Source organism: Schistocerca serialis, chromosome 5 (genome assembly GCF_023864345.2).
Source record: "Schistocerca serialis cubense isolate TAMUIC-IGC-003099 chromosome 5, iqSchSeri2.2, whole genome shotgun sequence".
NCBI lineage: Eukaryota > Metazoa > Arthropoda > Insecta > Orthoptera > Acrididae > Schistocerca > Schistocerca serialis.
In genome coordinates this window covers 374,034,193-374,055,589 of record NC_064642.1, presented here as the reverse complement: position 1 = coordinate 374,055,589, position 21,397 = coordinate 374,034,193, and the positions used below count along the sequence as shown (strand labels likewise).

Here is a 21,397-nt window from a genome sequence, read left to right as displayed (position 1 = left end):
AACTGACATGTGATTACATTTTCACGCAATTTGGGTGCATACATCCTGACAAATCAGTACCCAGAACAACCACCTCTGTCCGTAATAACAGCCTTGATACGCCTCGGCACTGAGTCAAACAGAGCTTGGATGGCGTGTACAGGTACAGCTGTCCAGGCAGCTTCAACACGGTACCACACTTCATCAAGAGCAGTGACAGGCGTATTGTGACGAGCCAGTTGCTCGGCCACCATTGACCAGACGTTTTCAATTGGTGAGAGAACTGGAGAATGTGCTAGCCAGGGCAGCAGTCGAACATTTTCTGTATCCAGAAACGGCTGGTCCCGGCGGAGGTTCGAGTTCTCCCTCGGGCATGGGTGTGTGTGTTTGTCCTTAGGTTAATTTAGGTTAAGTAGTGTGTAAGCATAGGGACTGATGACCTTAGCAATTAAGTCCCATAAGATTTCACACTCATTTGAACATTTTGTATCCAGAAAGGCCAGTACGAGACCTGCAACATGCGGTCGTGAATTATCCTGCTGAAACGTAAGTTTCGCAGGGATGGAATGAAGGGTAGAGCCACGGGTCGTAACACATCTGAAATGTAACGTCCATTGTTCAAAGTGCCGTCAATGCGAACAAGAGGTGACCGAGACGTGTAACCAATGGCACCCCGTACCATCACGCTGGGTGATACGCCAGTATGGCGATGACGAATACACGTGCGTTCACCGCGATGTCGCCAAACACGGATGCGACCATCATGATGTTGTAAACAGAACCTGGATTCATCCGAAAAAATGACGTTTTGCCATTCGTGCACCCAGGTTCGTCGTTGAGTACACCATCGCAGGCGCTCCTGTCTGTGATGTAGCGTCAAGGGTAACCGCAGCCATGGTCTCCGAGCTGATAGTCCATGCTGCTGCAAACGTCGTCGAACTGTTCGTGCAAATGGTTGTTGTCTTGCAAACGTCCCCATCTGTTGACTCAGGAATCGAGACGTGGCTGCACGATCCGTTACAGCCATGCGGATAAGATGCCTGTCATCTCGACTGCTAGTGATACGAGGCCGTTGGGATCCAGCCCGGCGTTCCGTAAACCCTCCTGAACCTACCGATTCCATCTTCTGCTAACAGTCATTGGATCTCGACCAACGCGAGCAGCAATGTCGCAATACGATAAACCGCAATCGCGATAGACTACAATCCGACCTTTATCAAAGTCGGAAACTTGATGCTACGCATTTCTCCTTCTTACACGAGGCATCACAACAACGTTTCACCAGGCAACGTCGGTCAACTGCTGTTTGTGTATGAGAAATCGGTTGGAAACTTTCCTCGTGTCAGCACGTTGTAGGTGTCGCCACCGGCGCCAACCTTGTGCGAATGCTTTGAAAAGCTAATCATTTCCATATCACAGCATCTTCTTCCTGTCGGTTAAATTTCGCGTCTGGACAGGTCATCTTCGTGGTGTAGCATTTTTAATGGTCAGTAGTGTATTATATCGGTTTTAGAACGCCTTTCGTCGTTGTCTGGTGCTCGGTTTTCATGATTCTCTATCGTACCGATGATCTTCTCTTAACTCTCTTTGTATTACTATTCTTACAATTTCCTCTTCCCAAGTTTTCCTCGGCCTTCCACCTTTTCTTCGAATCAGTTGGATGCTGGATAGTTCTGCCAAACTAGTAGATATCTTTTTCTCTGCGTGTCAAGTTCTAAGCCTCATTGTTTATATTTTTTCTGTTGTTTTCCTGGCATGTATTCTACATCATGTTTTTTGTTAGCAATAACGACTTGATCGTCCACAAATTGCAGTGTACACAAGCAGGTTTCAACTACGAGGGTGAGTCAAATGAAAACCTTAAATTTGTAATAACAAATCGAAATTTCTCGCCGTTATCCTGTAAGTTGGTAAGCGTTCTACAAACAGCGTGCAGAATGGCCTGTAGGTGGGAGCATAGTGCAGATGCACACATACCGCCGCAGTATCAGTATAAAGATGGCCGCCCCACTTGCGACTTGCACCAGGGAAGAACAGCGTTCTGTTATTCGGTTTTTGCGTAGTAAAGGGGTGAAACCTTTTGAAATTCATCGACGAATGAAGGTTCAGTACGGTGATGCATGTTTGTCACAGCAGCAAGTCTACGAATGGAATAGGAAGTTCGCAAATGGTGTGACTTCAGTGGAAGATGCTTCTCGTCCAGGTCAGGCACAACGAGTTGTGACTCCACAGAACACGCAGTGGATAGCACACTGGACTCGCATTCGGGAGAACGACGGTTCAATCCCGTCTCCGTCCATCCTGATTTAGGTTTTCCGTGATTTCCCTAAATCGTTTCAGGCAAATGTCGGGATGGTTCCTTTGAAAGGGCACGGCCGATTTCCTTCCCAATCCTTCCCTAACCCGAGCTTGCGCTCCGTCTCTAATGACCTCGTTGTCGACGGGACGTTAAACACTAACCACAACCACCACTCCACAGAACATTGCAGCAGTTGAAGCCATAGTGAAGGAAAACTGCCGAGTGACACTGAATGACATTGCAGCATGTTTACAGATTAGTCAGCACACCACATTGTGCATGATGTGCTCCAGTTTCACAAAGTGTCTGCAAGATGGGTGCCACGGCAGCTGACTCCTGAAATGAGAGAACGGCGTGTTGATGCTTGTGAAGAACTTCTTCGGCCCTTTGAACGAGAAGGTGATGGCTTCCTTGCAAGAATCGTTACTGGGGACGAAACCTGGGTTCACTTCCACCAACCGGAAACGAAGGGAGCGAGCAAGGAATGGCAAAACCAAAGAAGTTTTGAACAGAACCGTCAGCAGAGAAGGTTATGTTGACTCTCTTTTGGGACGAAAAAGCGTCATTCTGGAGCATTACTTGCCTAGAGGGACCACTGTCACCAGTGCATCATACGAAGATCTCCTAAAAAATCATCTGCGGCCTGCAATCAAATTAAGTGACGTGTATTACTGTCAGCAGGTGTCCCTTTGTAACATGACAATACAAGGCCCCACACTGCCCATACAATAGTTGCAATAATCACAGACCTGTATTTTGTGTGCCGTCCTCATCCACTATACTCACCAGACCTAGCACCAAGTGATTTCCATATGTTTGGACCACTCAAAGACGCAATGAGAGGAAAGAAGTTCCGTTCTGATGACGAGGTACGCCACGCGGTGCATGAGTGGTTGCGCGAACTACCAAAAGAATTTTTTTTCTAAAGGTATTTATGCACTTTGTAAGCGCTGGAGGACTTGCACTGAGCCTGGGGTAGATTGTGTTGAAAAGTGATACAGCTTTGTACCACTTCTGCACAATAAATAATATTTAAAAAAATATTTAAGGTTTTCATTTGACTCACCCTCGTATATCCGTGCCCATTCCTCTGCATTTATAGCTTTTGATACATATATTTTAATCAAGTATTGACACTTTGATGTAAAGATTAGAGTAGATACTCACTATCGCATCCCTGTTTCTGTAATCTATCTATAATAAAAACAATCGATTTTTTCACAAATTTTAAATACAGTAATACGAGCATTAAATCAAGCAAAGTTCGTATTTTCGTTGCAGAATCCAGTTTTAAAAAAAATTCAATTTTAAATATGAAATTACAGCAGAAATATGGTACTATGGCACAGATTATTAGAAAAAGGGGTGAATAATACACAGACGTAAATAAATTAAATCTTACCTAAACTTCCCATTCTTCCTCCCTACAGGCACTCAAGAAAAAAGCCTAAAACTCCATATTTTTAAAAGTATTTAAAGCAGATCGCACTGATAGTGCATGATTTCCTAGGACACTTTTTAATACAGTAATTTCTGAAACTCGATTATTTCAAAACTACATTTTTTTTGCTTACACCCTTCTTTCATCCATGTCGTCATGTATTTATGCCAACAAACATGTAACGTCCTATGCACTCTATTGAGCACATAAGTTTATCTTTTATGTTCTTCATGGTTTTCAAACCATTTTTGAATCTCACTTCATTACTATCAAGTTCATCAAAATACTGCCAAGTTTACTTATTGGTAGGCGCCATTCTCTTTGCTGAGTCGGCACTTATTGCATTTAAAGTGTTTTAAACAACAATACAAAAAACAAGCAAGTAATTCTAATCGTAAAAGTAAGGAGAATCCAAGTGAAAGAACTGCGAAAAAAACGTTGCCAAGGTTGGCGAAGCGTCGAAAATGTTAGTCATGCGGTCAAAGCTTTGAATAAATGATAAAAATGGAATAAATCATTACGAGGATCATTCGATATGATACCCGCTATAAAACAGTGATATCAGTAAAATAATCAATCGAAAAGCGTCGAGTAAAATACTATTGGTGTCGAGATGAAAATAGTCGATAGCAAGCAGTATCGCTAATTTTCTCGTGGCCCTAGTCAAGTCTAATTCACTGCTATCCTCGATCTGGGAACTCTTGAACCCAGGGACAGGCGAGAGACGGGAGTGAACGATATTTTATAATGTTGTGCTGTAACAGAAGTATCCTTTATTGTATCAAGACGTATATGCTTTTCAAATTATTTACTTTACGATTGGCAGTTCGGCAGTAATACGTAGAGACATGAAGCGAAATTGCTGCCCCCCCCCCCCCCCACTCCCCTCACACTCGTGTCCCACGACAGAACACAAGCGATGTCTTACATTTCATTCAGCTCGCTCAAACTCACAATTATTCAACGCACAAAGATGCTGAGCTGTCTTTAGGATCTATAGACCTCTAGGTTGAATCTGAACCTGTGATGTGAGTCCTAACAGACTAAGAGGTAAAACTGAAAATCATTGCCATGAAGTTTTTGATGAAGCGAACGTGGAAAGAAAGAAATGCGTTGGAGTTTAGCACTCCCTTGCGTGGTTCCACTCGCACGTTCAGGCTGCCTCGTGGTGGGGTGTGGATTGAGTGTTGCCGTTGCTAGAATGTTTTGCACTAAATACTTTTTCTCCACATAATCTCTGCTTCACTACGGAGGAACAGAAAGCTGTCTCCTCTGCCTTCAAGTTTGGATTGGGAGAAAAGGAAATAGTACACAAAGGAAAGGCATGTATAGGAAGTTTATACGGTCAGATTCCTACTTTAAACCAACAACTGTCTCACTCTAGCACAACAAGAGATGGGGTTACGTGCCTTGCTATAAGGGATTGTACCATCTGTGGCACTGAAAGCCCTTTTTCTCAATTTGTAAATCTCAAGCTAATCCTTAGTCAAAGTAGATCTATGGGGAACAGATTAGATCCGCTTTACACTATCGACTTGCTGCTATTTATGGACGTGAATAGTGAGCAGGGACGGGACGAGGAGATTAGTATTTAAAGTTCCGTTAACAGCGAGGTCATTAGAGACGAAGCACAAGCTCGGATTAGGGAAAGATGGAGAAGGAAAGCGATCGTGCCTCTTCGAAGGATCCGTCCCAAAAATTGCCTTAAGCGATTTAGGGAAATCATGGGAAACCTAAATCAGGGTGGCCGGATGCGGATTTGAACCGTTGTCCTCTAGGTTGCAAGTACAGTGTGCTAACCACCGCGCTATCCCACTTGGTGACTTCGGAATTGGTAGCCTTTTTGCCATATGCAGCGCATACTTCAACATTCGTCGGTCACATTTTAGAAGAAAACAATCCGAAGTGTAGTTTTCTGTTTCCGTGAAAGATCAAGTTCCTTTGGGTCTAGTTAAAAATTATATGTAGATGTGAAATGCTGAAATTTATCGTATTCCCAGTAGATTTGGATTCATCTGCACAGGTATTACCATAAGGATATTAGAATTTTGCAGTGAAGAACATAAGCGGAAGTATATAAGGGAATCAGACACAAACGGGTAACCGTATAGGCGACTTTGACCAAGGACAAATTGTTATGGCGTGGCGGTTGGCGACGAGCATTTCGGAAAAGGCGAAGCTGGTCGGTTATCACTGTGCAATTGTCTATGAAAAGTAGTTGAGGGACAGTGAAAATATAAAATGGAGGATGCAGGCTCGCCAGCTCTGTAAAGCAGGATAGGCGCCCATCTGTGGCAAATCTGACGACGCTGGAGGCGAAAGAAACGTTCAGAGTACCTTTTTGAACAATGGGCCCCGCAGGATACGTGTTCGCTTATTGACCCAAAGATATCGTCACTTATGATTGCAGTGAGTATAACGTCATCGCGATTGGACCACAAATAAGTGGAGACATCACGTTTCTTGTATACTAGGTCCATGGTCGTGTGTGGATACGCTTTCATCCAGGTGACCAGCTGTACGAAACCTAAAGAAATATTATGTTACGGGTAGAGGTTTACCTGGGCTACCATGGGACCTGCGGTAGTAATCGAAGGCATCACCGCAGCTGTGGATCCCCTGTAATTATATCGTGCTTGATGTCATCCCAGACGGGGATGGTATCTTCCAACACGATAACAGTGCATCTTGCAAGGACAAAGAGTGCTGCAGTGGTTTGGGAGCGTAACAATAAACTCACGTCGATGTCTTGGCCACCACCGTCACCAGAACTGACCCCTACGGAGCACATCTCGGACGCTATCTTGTGCCAATTACGCGCACACAAAATCCGGTGCGTAATTTACGGGAGCTGACTGTCCTGCTCCTGACATCTGGTTCCATACACTTCCGAAAACCTACCTAGGACTTGTATAACCCATGCCACTCCGCATCGCTGTTGTATTGCGTTCCAAATGTGGACCAATATGCTATTACACAGGTGATCATAATGTATTGGCTCATCAGTGTATAACTGCCAAGTGAAACTTTGGCTACAGACAACTGCCGTATTACTGATCACCCAAGAGACCACTCAACTGCGAAGATTTGCCCCTTGTTCAAGCAGTTTTGACTATTTCGATATAGTCGACTGGGATTTGCTTAGTGCTTGAGCTCATGTCCAACGACATAGGGTTTTGTTTGAATTCGGCGTAGCGCCCAATTGCTTCTTTTCTAAAATGACTGGGGGATTAAGTGAGTTCCATTCAGTCCTCTGTGCAATGAATTGTTCCCTTAGAGAAAGCATTGACTGTGATGCTCTCTGATTTTAGTGGTTGGGTGGTAGATAGCGTGATTCCAAGGTGTATTTGCTCCTTTGCTCCTTTCCGTAGCCTATGGCTGGGCATCCGATGAGTTTAAAACGTGCAGCACGTACAGTTGCTCATATCTTGAGAATGACTGAAGGGGGATGGGGGGCTGCCCTCTGAAATATCTGTCGCTTTCGACAATTTCACCGCTCTGCATTTGCGTGAGTTTTTAAATTATGAAATAGTTATTTGCTTTATCTCATACAGGAATGATTGTAAACATGGTACTTAGAATTTAGCGACTCGAACTCTGCGACATAAGACGAGAGCGCCTATCAAGGAGAGACTTACCGAAAGTTGATCTGCGTAGCGGTGATCAAGGCGCAGCCCATCAGCACGGAGAACGTGGCGAAGCAGATGGTGTAGTTCTTCTCGTGCGCGTCCGGACCGCACGGGTGGTCCGGGAAGGCGGTCGAGTGGTCGAGAGCGATGCCCACGAAGAACATGGCGAGCCCCCAGCCCAGCGAGCCGAACATGCGCTGGTAGCCGTAGCGGTCGGCGTCCTCGCCCAGCAGCGTGATCACCGCGGAGTCGGCCAGCGTGATGGCCGGCGCGCTGAAGAACTCCCCGATCAGCACCAGCAACAGCAGCAGGAAGAACGCCTTCTCTATGTCCTGTTGACAGCACAGAGGGCAACTCTTACTTAGATTTGGGGAGAACACAGCCACCACAGTCTGCCATAAGCAACAAAACGTTGACGACGGGGTCCTCCGTCTATCACTTCTTGGCCGAACCGTTGGAGATGTGAACCGCAATGCAGCACATCAGTCACTAACTCGTTTCTGGACAGCAACAACTGGTGATCACCCATGCCATCTGGAAGAATCTCCTCGCTGTACAGTACAGAAGTCACCACTCCCTATGTGTTCACTGCAGGTCACATGGCATAGAAAGTAGAATGAGGTGAAGGCACAATGCAACTGGAATGTCGAAGTATGTGAAATGGTCACGAGACTGATAAACCACACTGATAGATACATTGTTATGGCAAGACGTGGATGTATTGAAAACTATAGAGTGTCCCGTTTGTATTGATCACCCAAAAGTAACTTTTTCTATAGAACAAAATAAATAATTAACCAAGCAAATACTGTTTCGCTACCAGGAGGTTATTAACGAGCATGATTCTTTTTTACAATTTTGTTCGTTACGTAGATATGAACGGCTGTACGTCCTTTCTGGGACCCTATATTTTTACTCCGTAATTCACATCTAACCCTCAAGACCAGTTCATAAATGTGTCACATTGTACCATTCACGTGGACATGACATTATTACAAACACAACACGAAACTGTCTTTGGTGCATTAGCACACAGCAGGTATCCGCGGTAAGGATAATTCATCCACTTGCCGGAGTTCACAGTAAACAAATGAAAACACAATGAGAATGCACATCGATCTTCCAGTCAAATATCTTCCCTGTTGGGGGCGTTTTTCGTATCATGAGTTTGCCCCAATGATGTTGTTTACCGAGAGCATAAACATAGATGTTTATTTCGAAATTCTAGGTAGCGAAGTGTTGCTCTGTTTTCATCGTCTTCATGATTAGTATGCTGTGAACACCCCTTTTTTGAAAATGACAATAGCCGTGTTCGCATAACTGCAAGGGATACCTTTGGTGTGACGTCATGTGTGCTGCACTGCTGTTGAAATAGCTCGTTAATATCTTATAAATTTTAGACTTCATTTGCTTATTTTAAAGTTTATTTGTGCTAATATTTGCCGTAAAAGTAACTTATTAGTGGATTTTCATTAATCTCAGTCTTTCTTCCTGTGTTATTGACTCGAGTGGTCTATTATTTGTGAGTGTGCTTTCGTCGTTCGTCTAAGCCTCGCTCCTCAGTAGTGTGTTTACATTTTGCGGCGTGCACTGCAGTTGTAGCGGTTATAAGCTAAGTACTGACAAACTTATTTGTGCTTTGTCATACAGTTATTAAATTTAATAGATTTCGTTGGTGTTACGTGCCGTTTGTGGCGAAATAACGACTTAATAAACTTTTGTAATCGTTCGCTCGCTGTGTTTTTTAGAGTTGGATCGGACTTCCTTAACTCTAGTGCAAAAAGGTGTGCAGTATACTGCTGCATCCATTTTCAATAAGCTGCCACTCGAATTCATAAATCTTAGCAGTAATCCACGCGCTTTCAAATCGAAACTGAAGAGTTTCCTCATGGGTCACTCCTTATATACTGTCGAGGAGTTTCTTGAAAAATTAAGCTGATTCTTTTGTAATGCTGATAGCGTTTACTTAAACTTATGGACAGACTTTTTTCAGGTTCATGAACATTTATTTTTATGTGTTATTGCTCTTTTGTTGTAAGTTCATGTATTGACACGTTCCATGACCTTGGAGATTCGCGCCTCAATTTGGTCCTACAGCACTTGACGTGTAAATAAAAAAAAATAAATAAATAAAACCTTCTAATATCTTGTTGAATCTCCTTTTGCCCGGCGTAGTGCAGCAACTCGGTATGGCATGGACTCAACAAGTCGTTGGAAGACCCCTGCAGAAATACTGAGCCATGATGCCTCTCCAGCCGTCCCTAAATGCGATAGCGTTGCCGGTGCGAGATTTACTGCACGAACCGGCCCCTCGAGTAGGTCCCACAAATGTTCGATGGGATTCATATCGGTGATCAGGGTGACCAAATCATTTTCTCGAATTGTTCAGAATATTCTTCAAACCAGTCGCGAATACTGTGGACCGGTGGCATGGCGCATTGTCGGCCATGAAAATTCCTTCGTTGTTTTGGAACATGAAGGATATAAATGGCTGCAGTAGGTCTCTAAGTAGCCTAACATAACCATTTCCAGTCAACGATCGGTTGAGTTGGACCAGAAGACCTAGTCCACTCCATGTAAACACAGTCCATACCATTATTTCTGAAGCAAAAGTCGGTCCAAATCCGCCGGGAAAGGAGGAGAGGAAGGGGTAACTCCTTGTTAGAAAAACTTCGGCTTCACCTTGCCTGGGTTATAATGCCTCGTGAGTGCCCATTGTCAGAGTTAAGGCGAAGACTTTGCGGCGGCGCGGTTCTTTCCGTCCCTTTACGACAGACCTGCACCTACCTGTGAACATTGTCTCAGCAGATCATCAGTAAGAAAGCCGAGTGAAACCTGCTGTACTTCGATGTGAACCAGGCTGCAATTTACGTCACTAATCTACGTTTCGGGAGAAACACGAAATAAAAGGTTGGAAATTTTGTCCTCAATTAATATATTCTGAAACTTAGGTGAACAAGTATCACTGCCAAGCCCGTGCTAGTCTTAACGCAGTCACTCATAATCCCTTTCACTCACGTTAGCAAGTTTATGGTGTTGCATTTCCCGAAAACGTAATAGCTACAAAAATACGGATTGTTTTTGGCTGAGAATGCTCGCCAAATATTAAGTCTGTCGGTACCAAATGCAGTCACAGTTTTTAGCCACCGACCTGTCTGACATTCTGCGTGGTGTCTGTTTGTTCTATATCGTGTCTCCCTACCACTTTCGCGCAACGACGCTCTGAGCGTGTTTTTTAGGGAATTGACTAGTTTGAACCTGGGACCTGTTGCTGGTAAGGAGACGCCAGACCACACATGACATGTAGAATTCAGAAGAGTTCAGTGAGACTAGCGATGATATAACCAAATACTTAATGATTTCAGCGTCAGCCCCACTGCACTCCCTGTAAAAGAATCTTAATACTAATTAAATCTAGTGGAAGGGATTCAAGGATTTCCTATTTTTAGTTAGCTGGTAAAATAACGTCGAAAATGCAGTTAAGTTTACCATTGGAAATTTTATTCTACTCACAAAACATTGTTTATAAATTGCACTATTGGTAAAAGGAAATGTTTTAACACAGGATGGTAAAAACCAACTGCGTTCAACAAATATTCCTTGAATGGGTTTCCAAGTTCTACAATGGATCGTAGCATGACCTATGCCATATCACATCTATAATCTAGGTTTAAATTAAGTTTCACAAAATAGAAAACTATCAAAATGGTCTACAGTGACCGTCAATTATCTTTAATTACTTATCTAACTTGTCGTAAATTACAGTGGCTGATGTGGCTTCTCAATAACTATATAACAGAAAAATCATCACGTTTCAGATTTTTACTTCAAGTGGCAAATGTGAACACCATGAGCTTTAATTGACGATCGACGCCAGTATTACGCAAAAAGGGGGTGTAACAGATGAGACTTGTGCAGTTCTGAGTGAAGCTTTATGCGCTGTTATGCGGCATCGCGTGCGTTCATTACCTTGTCGGTGTTCGTCAGGGGGCGGCGGACAGCACCGCTCCGCTCACCTCGCCGTCTTGGAAGCAACTCTCCCCTAACTTCTCCTTACTACAATTTACCGAAGTTGGTTTAAAAAAACTATCGGGCTGTGTTTTCATCTGACCAATCAGGGCCTCAATGTTAACCTTAAGCTCCGCCTACAAAAATTCTGTCTATCCAATGAGAAACGTTATACTTTTCGTGGTGGGGCAATGTTTTTAAAGTTTGCAACGTAACAGAGACGCGAAAAAGTCTCACGCCAAAACTTGCAGCCAGTGTGGTCCTTTTAGTATTATCGTAAGATCTATATTGTTCTTCTGGAGGGCTCTGTCTTTTAACATGGGCTGGGGGGTGGTCCTCACGTGACAGAGACGCGAAAAAGGCTCAGGCTAAAACTTGCGGGTGGTGTAGCCCTTTCTGTGTTATCGTAAGATCTATACTGTTCTTCTGGAGGGCTCTATCTTTTAACATGGGCTGGGGGGTGGTCCTGACGTAACAGAGACGCGAAAAAGTCTCACGCTAAGGCTCTAGCTTTTAACATGGGCTGGGGTGGGGTGGTACTAACGGTTAGCTGGCATCGTGGGTGTCCGTCCCTTATCGTAGGGCCTTCTAACTTAACACGGTTCTGCTCTCGGCTTCTGTTCTCGTTTCTCCCCTCGGAACTGCGTCTGTCTCACGGTGGGAAGGTATGATATGCATTTAGGCATTCTTGTGTTAGTCTGTGGTATTCCATTTGCTCACTCGTTACTCGTATTACTTTGGTTAATTTAATGTCACGATTTATTCGGAGCTATGTGACATACTACTGGATTTGCTTATCATGTCAGGGTTTTCATGGAAGGTGTTGGATTTGCCTGGCACCTTACACCTGCTCAATACGCCACGCGGAATTTATGTCTTTTCTCGTCACAAAATTCACTTAAAAATTCCGAAATTTCTACACACACATCGGAATAATTATGCCGACACTTTCCAACACTTTTGATGTATGAAACACTGCTAGATCCGGCAACTTATCGTTTCCATCGGAGCTACTACTACACACGTCTGATCTGTTTGATGCCTAGGCTTCGACTCCTCCCTAGAATACCCTAAGTCTTCTCTACCAGCAGAGAAAGGCGCGCGACGAATACTGCTTTACCATTGATCAGTTTACTCAACAGCCAATAGAAAAACAACACTCTCCCACTTTCATCCATAACCAATCGCATAATAGTAAACCTCACGACTGTACTTTTTACCGACGTAATTATCTAATATGCTGAAGTTTTGCTTATGCATAAAGTTATTTACTGTTGTTATTTATACCTGAATTAACTTTCCCTTTACCATAAACTTACTTTACAAATCTATTCTACAACAATCCCCTTTGTCCATAACCATACTTCTTCGAAATGTTCCCACACTATATCCTACTACATAACTCGTTAAACAATTATCTCCATATTAACCTGAAACCACACTCACACATCATTCATACTGCTAAAACACATTTACAACATTTTACATACATAAAAAGACATATAACACTTTATGAAAATACTAGAACAGTTTATGAAAAACATTCAATTACTTTAGTGCACTCTAGTGGGCAGAATCGAAACTAAAGTCACAGTCCTCCTAGAGAGCCTGTATACAGAGAGAGTGACCATAGGTGAAGTTGCTCGTGATTGGTTGATTAGCTTTGGCGCCATTTTTCTGCCAAACGTCTCTCGCACTTCCTATGTTCGCCGTGCTTTTGAGTTGACTTTTCGAAACGATAAAAAGGTATTTGAATTATTGAGAGACTTGTTATGCGTTGTGCATGCATGTTCGATTTAGTTGTATATCGTTTTTAGCACGTAATTAGCGTTTGCGATCTTAAATACGAGTTGAAATAATGAAGCGTTTTGTGGTTTCTTTAACAGTTTGTGCATACTGGTAGCATCACAAGCTTTTCTGAAGCCAATATCTGACAGTCCTTGCTGGAAACGGAAAGTTCCTGTAATTGTCGTGCATTTTCATTCGACTTTATAGCGTCAAACTTTATTTCGTTCCGAATCAGAACACTAGGCATTATTTTTTTCAGTATTTTTGCCTGACTGTTGACGCAGGCAAGTGGTAAGCACGTTTTCCGCAGTTGTCGTGGTTGCTGAAACATTATTCGTAGTAAATAATTGTAGGTACTCTTGAAGACAGTTTTTGATAGGTTTACTTACTGTGGGGTAGAAGGGATACGGTAGTTTTCTTGTTACATTTGGTCGTTATTACAGTAGCCTACACTTAACATTACCTGATTTTTGTAATCTTTTTCGTTTGGTATCTACAAGATATATTCAGTATTTATATATATGAAAGAAAGTCGTAAGCAGTTGTTTACTTGTGACATGCAAAAAGTTTGAAGACGTGACAAGAAGTACTAATACGTCTCACACTTTTTGCATGTCACAAGTAAACAACTGCTTACGACTTTCATTCATCTGACGTAATACAGGTACGTTAAATCTTTAGCGTTATGCACTTCCGATACAAAACAAATGCTATACACTATATTCTTTTTATTTACGTTACTTTCATTGAAATATGTCTAGTAAACAAACTTTAAAGGAGATAAATGCAAGTAACGAATAATTTTTACAACCACTGTTTCAAATTGTCCTGTGCTGTACGTAGTAGGCTACTATGAGTATATTACAGCTGTAAAGAAAGGCATTTAACGAACGATTTCGCCATATTGTCTCGTGCTTTTGATTCGGTGAGTGTGTACTCCACTACTCCACTACTGGCCATTCAAAAGTCCCGCCCGCAGTTTGGCAGAAAAATGGCCGCCGTATCGTCCGGTTGGCCACTCTCTCCCTATACAGGCTCTCTAAGTCCCCCTATCCAATACTGTCCTCTATCAGCTAATACATAAACTACGTGCGCGTCCAGTCTCGCGTCACCATCTGTCATTATCCAGCTCTGAGACACATCTCCCACTTAACCGCCTCCAAGGCAGTATCGTTATACGGCGCTACGCCTCATCTTCAACTACATGAAGGCGGAGATGGAGACCATCGGAAAAACTGAGATGACGGATGAAGCAGCCCTGCTTTCAGAGGAAGAAGGAAAGTGATGCAGGAGAGCCATCTACCCACAGTCAAGGCAACTCTCCTAAGAGGAGGTGACCCTGGTAGACAAGTCCTCCGTCCTCCAGGTTGGGGCGGTTGTGCGAAGGACTGACCTAGAGGCAGCAAGTGGCTGGGGAGAGAGCAAGACTGACCTGCGTGCGGTAGACAATGGAGCTGAAGAGCGGCGACACCCAGCTGGAGTGGTGCGCCTCGTCGTAGTTGTTGGCGTACTTCACCTCGAGCGGCGACTGCCCGGGATACACGTGCCGCAGCGGCGTCGGGGAGCGCACGTGCCGAGTCCGCGGCTCCGCCTCCAGCAGCGCCCTCTCCACCTGCGGGACAAGGCAGCCAACCGTAAACAAGAATTAACTGATGAAATTGTCAATAATGTCTTTCAGAAAATTACTATGTGGTTCCTTGTAAACGGACTCTCACTGAATTTTGATAAGACACAGTACATACAGTTCCGTACAGTAAATGGTATGACGCCATTAATAAATATAGACCTTAATCAGAAGCATATAGCTAAGGTAGAATATTCAAAACTTTTAGGTGTGTCCATTGATGAGAGATTAAATTGGAAGAAACACATTGGTGATCTGCAGAAACGTTTGAGTTCAGCTACTTATGCAGTAAGGATCATTGCAAATTTTGGTGATAAACATCTTAGTAAATTAGCTTACTACGCCTATTTTCACTCATTGCTTGCATATGGCATCATATTTTGGGGTAATTCATCACTGAGGAATAAAGTATTTATTGCACAAAAGCGTCTAATCAGAAAAATAGCTGGAGTCCAACCAAGATCATCCTGCAGACATTTATTTAAGGATCTAGGGATATTCACAGTAGCTTCCCGGTATATATACTCTCTTATGAAATTTGTTATTAACAACCAAACCCAATTCAAAAGTAATAGCAGTGTGCATAACTACAATACTAGGAGAAAGGATGATCTTCACTATTCAAGATTAAATCTAACTTTGGCACAGAAAGGGGTGAATTATACTGCCACTAAAGTCATTGGTCACTTACCAAATAGTATCAAAAGTCTGACAGATAACCAACAAGTATTTAAGAATAAATTAAAAGAATTTCCGAATGACAACTCCTTCTGCTCCATAGAGGAATTTTTAGATATAAATTAAGAAAAAAAGAAAAAAAATTATTAAAAAAGTTGTTATATTAACTCAATTATGTTGTTAAATTAAGTTTATTATGTCATGTATTGTAAAATTTGACTCGTTCCACATCATTACGAACTATCGTATTCATGATCCATGGAACTAGTATTAATCTAATCTAATCTAAACACAATCTGTGGCAGAAATCACAGAAAAATCACAACAATTGTGACAACCAAAATATTACCTGTCGGACGTCACATGACACATTGTAATCACACTGAAAGAAAGAAACCCCGACACCAAAAAATTATTAATGTGGAGTAATGAAATTTCGGTAATACATTTGTCTGGGTAATATATTTATGTGAGAAACATTGCAAGTTCACAGCGTAATCTAAGTGCGAGATAAGCCACTGCAAATGTGAAATGCTGGTACGAGGCGTGTTATTTAATTAAGTACCGTTTTGAAATTAAAAAAAGACGTGCTAAGATATGGACAGCGTGTTGAAAGGAGGATATAAGATGAACATCAACAAAAGCAAAACGAGGATAATGGAATGTAGTCGAATTAAGTCGGGTGATGGTAAGGGAATTAGATTAGGAAATGAGACACTTAAAGTAGTAAAGGGGTTTTGCTATTTGGGGAGCAAAATAACTGATGATGGTCGAAGTAGAGAGGATATAAAATGTACACTGGCAATGGCAAGAAAAGCGTTTCTGAAGAAGAGAAATTTGTTAACATCGAGTATAGATTTAAGTGTCAGGAAGTCATTTCTGAAAGTATTTGTATGGAGTGTAGCCATGTATGGAAGTGAAACATGGACGATAAATAGTTTGGACAAGAAGAGAATAGAAGCTTTCGAAATGTGGTGCTACAGAAGAATGCTGAAGATTAGATGGGTAGATCACATAACTAATGAGGAGGTATTGAATAGAATTGGGGAGAAGAGGAGTTTGTGGCACAACTTGACCAGAAGAAGGGATCGGTTGGTAAGACATGTTCTGAGGCATCAAGGGATCATAAATTTAGCATTGGAGGGCAGGGTGGAGGGTAAAAATCATAGAGGGAGACCAAGAGATGAATACACTTAGCAGATTCAGAAGGACGTAGGTTGCAGTAAGTACCGGGAGATGAAGAAGCTTGCACAGGATAGAGTAGCATGGTGAGCTGCGTCAAACCAGTCTCAGGACTGAAGACCACAACAACAACAAGATATCTCAATAATTTTATTTTTACATGAAAGCCTGTACCTTAATCTTCTTTTCTACATAATTTCCGTCAATATTGAGGCACTTGTCATAACCTTGCGCCAGTTTGTGAATACCCTCCTCATAGAAGTCTGCTGCCTGACTTGTTAGCCACTGCATCACCACTGTTTTGACTTTGTCATCGTCTTGAAGACGCTGACCGCCCAGGTGTTTCTTCAAGTGCAGGAACAGATGGTAGTCACTGGGCGCAAGATCGGACTGTACGGAGGATGATCTAGAGTTTCCCATCGAAAAGATGTGATGAGATCTTTGGTCTGATTCCCCACATGCGGACGGGCATTGTCTTGCAGCAAAACGATGTCCTTGCTGAACTTCCATGGACTGTTGCCTTGATTCTGGTGTGACGTAGGCCACCCACGTTTCATCGCCCGTAACAATTTGGCTTAAGAAATCGTCACCGTCGTTGTGGTACCGCCCAAGGAAAATCAATGCACTGTCTAAACGTTTGGTTTTGTGCACATCCGTCAACATTTTCGGTACCCAACGTGAGCACAATTTTCGGTAATTCAATTGCTCGGTCACAATGCCATACAAAACACTACGAGAAACATTTGGAAAGTCATCCCGCAAGGAGGAAATCGTAAGCGTCTGTTTTCTCTCACTTCCTGCACCAAACTTTCATTAACGACCGAAGGACGCCCACTCCGTTGTTCATCATGCACATTTAGGCGGCCATCTTTAAATGCTCTAACCCACTTTCTTACCATTCCATCACTCATAATATTTTCTCGGTAAACTGCACAGATCTCACGATGAATATCGATCGCTCGTAGACCTTTAGCACTAAGAAATCTTATAATAGCCCGTACTTCACAGTCGGCGGGACTCACGATTATCGGAGGCATCTTAAATACTCAGTACACAACGTAAACAAGGAAGAATCAGACTGTAATGGCGTCAGTGCGTAGATTAAGGTACAGGCTTTCATGCAAAAATAAAATTATTGGGATATCTTAGCACGTCTTTTTTTTATTTCAAAACGGCACTTACTTAAAAAACACGCCTCGTACGTTAATAACCGGTGTAGCCGCCAGAACGTTGAATGCATTGTGTTGTACAGGTGCCGAATGTCAGTTTCTGTGATAAAGTTCCATGTCTGTTGCAGTTGGTCGGTCAATACTGAGACGATTAACGCTGGTTGTGGGTGACGCTGGAGTTGTAACTCCAGAAGCAGGTCCAGTGTGTCTAGCATGCAAACAGGTTGGTTGCAGGTCCTCAACTGACCTCCTAACCAACACAAGGTTGTTACTGGTACCGAGATGGAACCAGCTTTCATCAGAAAACGCAACAGACCTCCGCACTAACCCTAATGAGCTCTTGCTTGACACCACTGAAGGCGTAAGTGGGGTCTTTTTCGGAGTTCTACTTGAAGTAACCGATTTGTAACAGTTGTGTCACTCAATTCGTTGTGTCACTCTGGAGCCTACTACTGCTCCAGTTTCTGGTGCAGATGCAGTACGATGCGCCTCTCAGTAGTGCCAAATGGGCGTCCAGAGCCAGTCTTCTTGCGACCGTACATTGTCGTGACCACTGCTGCTTGCAGTCATGTACAGTGGCTACATTTCTACCAAGTCTTTTTCCAATATCACAGAAGGAACAAAAAACTTCTCGTAGCTCTTTTAGACCGCTTCGTTCAAACTCAGTGAGTTGTTGATAATGGCGTCTTTACAATTATACAGGCACCCGACAGAAAGGTCTTTAACGCCCATACTAAAGTCTGGAGAGGCAAATGTGGTTGAGTTGAGAAAAAGTGTTTTAAATTATAGAATGGATTCATAAAACAATTCCTATAAATTCTCTTGTGAAACACACACAAATACCTGGAAAGACGTTTGTTTTTAGACACCTTTCATACCATGTACAAGTGCGCGCCGATAGGCACTTGTCTGTCTCAAATATCTGTAATCCTTTATCTGTCTGCAGGGATGGTACATCTTTGGACGATAACTAAAAGTTGTGTGTTAGCAAGTCGTCCTAACTTTGACGGGATTCAACAAGTAGGGAAGCTTGGCGCCAGAACCGGTCGGCGAGACTTAGTGGCAGGCAAACTGACAAGAGGAAGGCCTCAGACACTGTATAACCTGAAAACCACGTGACGTACTGTCATATAACTGCAACCCAGGTGTGTGAACCAGCAACCATCCCGGTATAATTAAGAACGAAGTCGGTTCAGAATGCGCAATTCACTATGAGAAGACAAGCAGCAACTCTGCGAGGTAAAATAGGCACGTTGACATCACGGAAAGCCGAGGAAGGCAAAAGTGTGTCTCACAAGGGGAAGGCCTCAGACACGGCCAACAGATTCGGCTCAGATTTGGCAGGTCGCTTGTGTACAAACTAAAACGAAGTTATTTTGGGTCAACACCCCCGCGTTTTTGAGAAAATCACCCCTAAAGGTTGTGAAGAGCAATTGACTCAAAATTGGAGGGATCGATAGATAATTGTAAGTAGAGCATTTTACATAATCAGGTATGGGGTCCGCAAACGCAAACTTTTCCAGAAATCGAGGAAAGAAACTTATACAACTGCCACTCCTGTACCCACGTGGTAAACGCTATTCGGCGACAGAGCTGATGGCGCATCGGCCAAGGTAACTGGCTGGGACCCGAAGAACCCGGGTTCGAATCTCGAAAGATATGACACAACGAACAATAACTAGTTACTACAGCATAAACAGACGATCTAATTACTACAAACTACATACAGTACTCGTCATATGTTACTTACGGAAGGACACTGTATTCATTCACGAAACGTATATCATTCGGCGCATTAACGATGGAAAAATCATTACATGTATCCGCGAGGTTCGCGGCAGCCTAATGACGGAAAACAACTCTTTCCGATTGACTTCTATAAGGCTCGTGCTGGAAACCTTCACTCTTCTACGTTTATCACTATGATATGACGAAGAGGCAACCGGGACAACTTAACTCTCCGCGCGTGCATTCTGTCCCGTGCCTCGCTGTAAACAAGCGTCGCGCGGCGCGCTATCTGCGATCCCTCGTGAGGAATTCGCAGCACTCTTACTCGGAGTTGTTTTCATGTGACAAGGCTTAAAAGTTTGATACTTTACTAACTCACGGCGTTTGGGAAATTAGTTTGCCTACCTTATTATTATCATTCCTTATTGATTTACTTACCTTATTAACCCTCCTATCCCTATCAATTGAGATATGGAAAAATACAAACGAAAAGAATAACATCCGCTATGTTTCTTCGAGATTCGCACCCGGGTTCTCCCATTCCGAGCCAGTTACCTTGGCCATTGCGCTATCGGCGCTGCCGGCGAAAAACGTTTTGCATGTCGGTACCGAAGTGGCAGTTGTAAAAGTTCTTACCACAATTTCTGGAGAAGAATGCGTTTTGGGACCCCCCATACCTGATGATGTAAAATGCTCTACTTACAATTATCTATCGATCCCGCCAATTTTGAGTTGATTCCTCTTCATAACCTTTAGGGGTGATTTTCTCAAAAACGAGGGGGTGTTGACCCAAAATATCTTAGATTCCTTCGTTTTATGTTGTACACAAGCGACTTGCCAAATTTGAGCCGAATCTGTTGGCCGTGTCTGAGGTCTTCCCCTTGTGAGACACACTTTTGCCTTCCTCGGCTTTCCGTGATGTCAACGTGCCTATTTTACCTCGCAGAGTTGATGCTTGTCTTCTCATAGTGAATTGCGCATTCTGAACCGACTTTGTTCTTAATTATACCGGGATGGTTGCTGGTTCACACACCTGGGTTGCAGTTATATGACAGTACGTCACGTGGTTTTCAGATTATACAGTGCTAGATTTATTTTTGCGATACGTTTTGCATTAGGGCGTAAAGTAGGAAATGTAAAGTCTTCGTTCACACACTCAGCTTTTCACGACACATGGGATCAATATCCAGTTATATATCAGTCATATAAGGTTTGAAGTTGTTTGGCTCCACTTATCAAATAATACTTCATGCTGTTATCGTCTAATTTTCTTTTTTCTGTGGTATCTGGATGGCAATACAAAGACACACCATCTATTGAACTGGATTGAAATACGAAATATGATATACTCTATTGACTTATTTAACACTGCATTAAGTGTGAACATGATAGTGATTCCAACAGAGATAAAAAGCCAGTCGTCAACTCCACAAGGAAACCTTTATTTGCTTCACTTTACCTGTTTCGTCAGTTTAAACTGTAATCTTCAGAAGTGAAATAGCCTCAAATTATTGGCATGCCAACGTCAAAATAGGAATCGGGCGATTGTGTCCTAAAAAGGATTGGCAAAAATACATATGTAAAGTAAGTATGTTAAAAATAAAAGTCCAAAGATTGAACAACGGAAGTAAAACAGACTTGTCCTTGGTGACCATCCCTTTCCTGTCAACCTCAGTAAGGCCAACCACTTTGCCTCCCACGTATATGATGTCTTTTCCATTCCAGATGATCCTCAATTTGATTATTCCCTCTTCCCTGATGTCATCGAACATCCGGATACCTCCAGTCCTCCCCTTGCTCCTAGCTTCCAGGTCTTGGGCCACACACCACCATCAGGGCTCTGTCCTCTCCCCTCTCCTCCACCTCCTGTAC

At 42.9% G+C, this 21,397-nt stretch overlaps 1 protein-coding gene across 1 annotated transcript in view; it reads right to left on the bottom strand.

The window, feature by feature from the left end:
• Positions 1-21,397, bottom strand: part of LOC126481947 (major facilitator superfamily domain-containing protein 6) — a 350,452-nt gene that overhangs the window by 114,188 nt on the left and 214,867 nt on the right. The window contains exons 3-4 of the mRNA XM_050105905.1: positions 14,577-14,756; positions 7,358-7,680 (exon numbers count right to left, since the gene is read on the bottom strand). Coding sequence (XP_049961862.1) covers positions 7,358-7,680; positions 14,577-14,756 — 503 coding nt within the window. The remainder of the gene's footprint in view (positions 1-7,357; positions 7,681-14,576; positions 14,757-21,397) is intronic.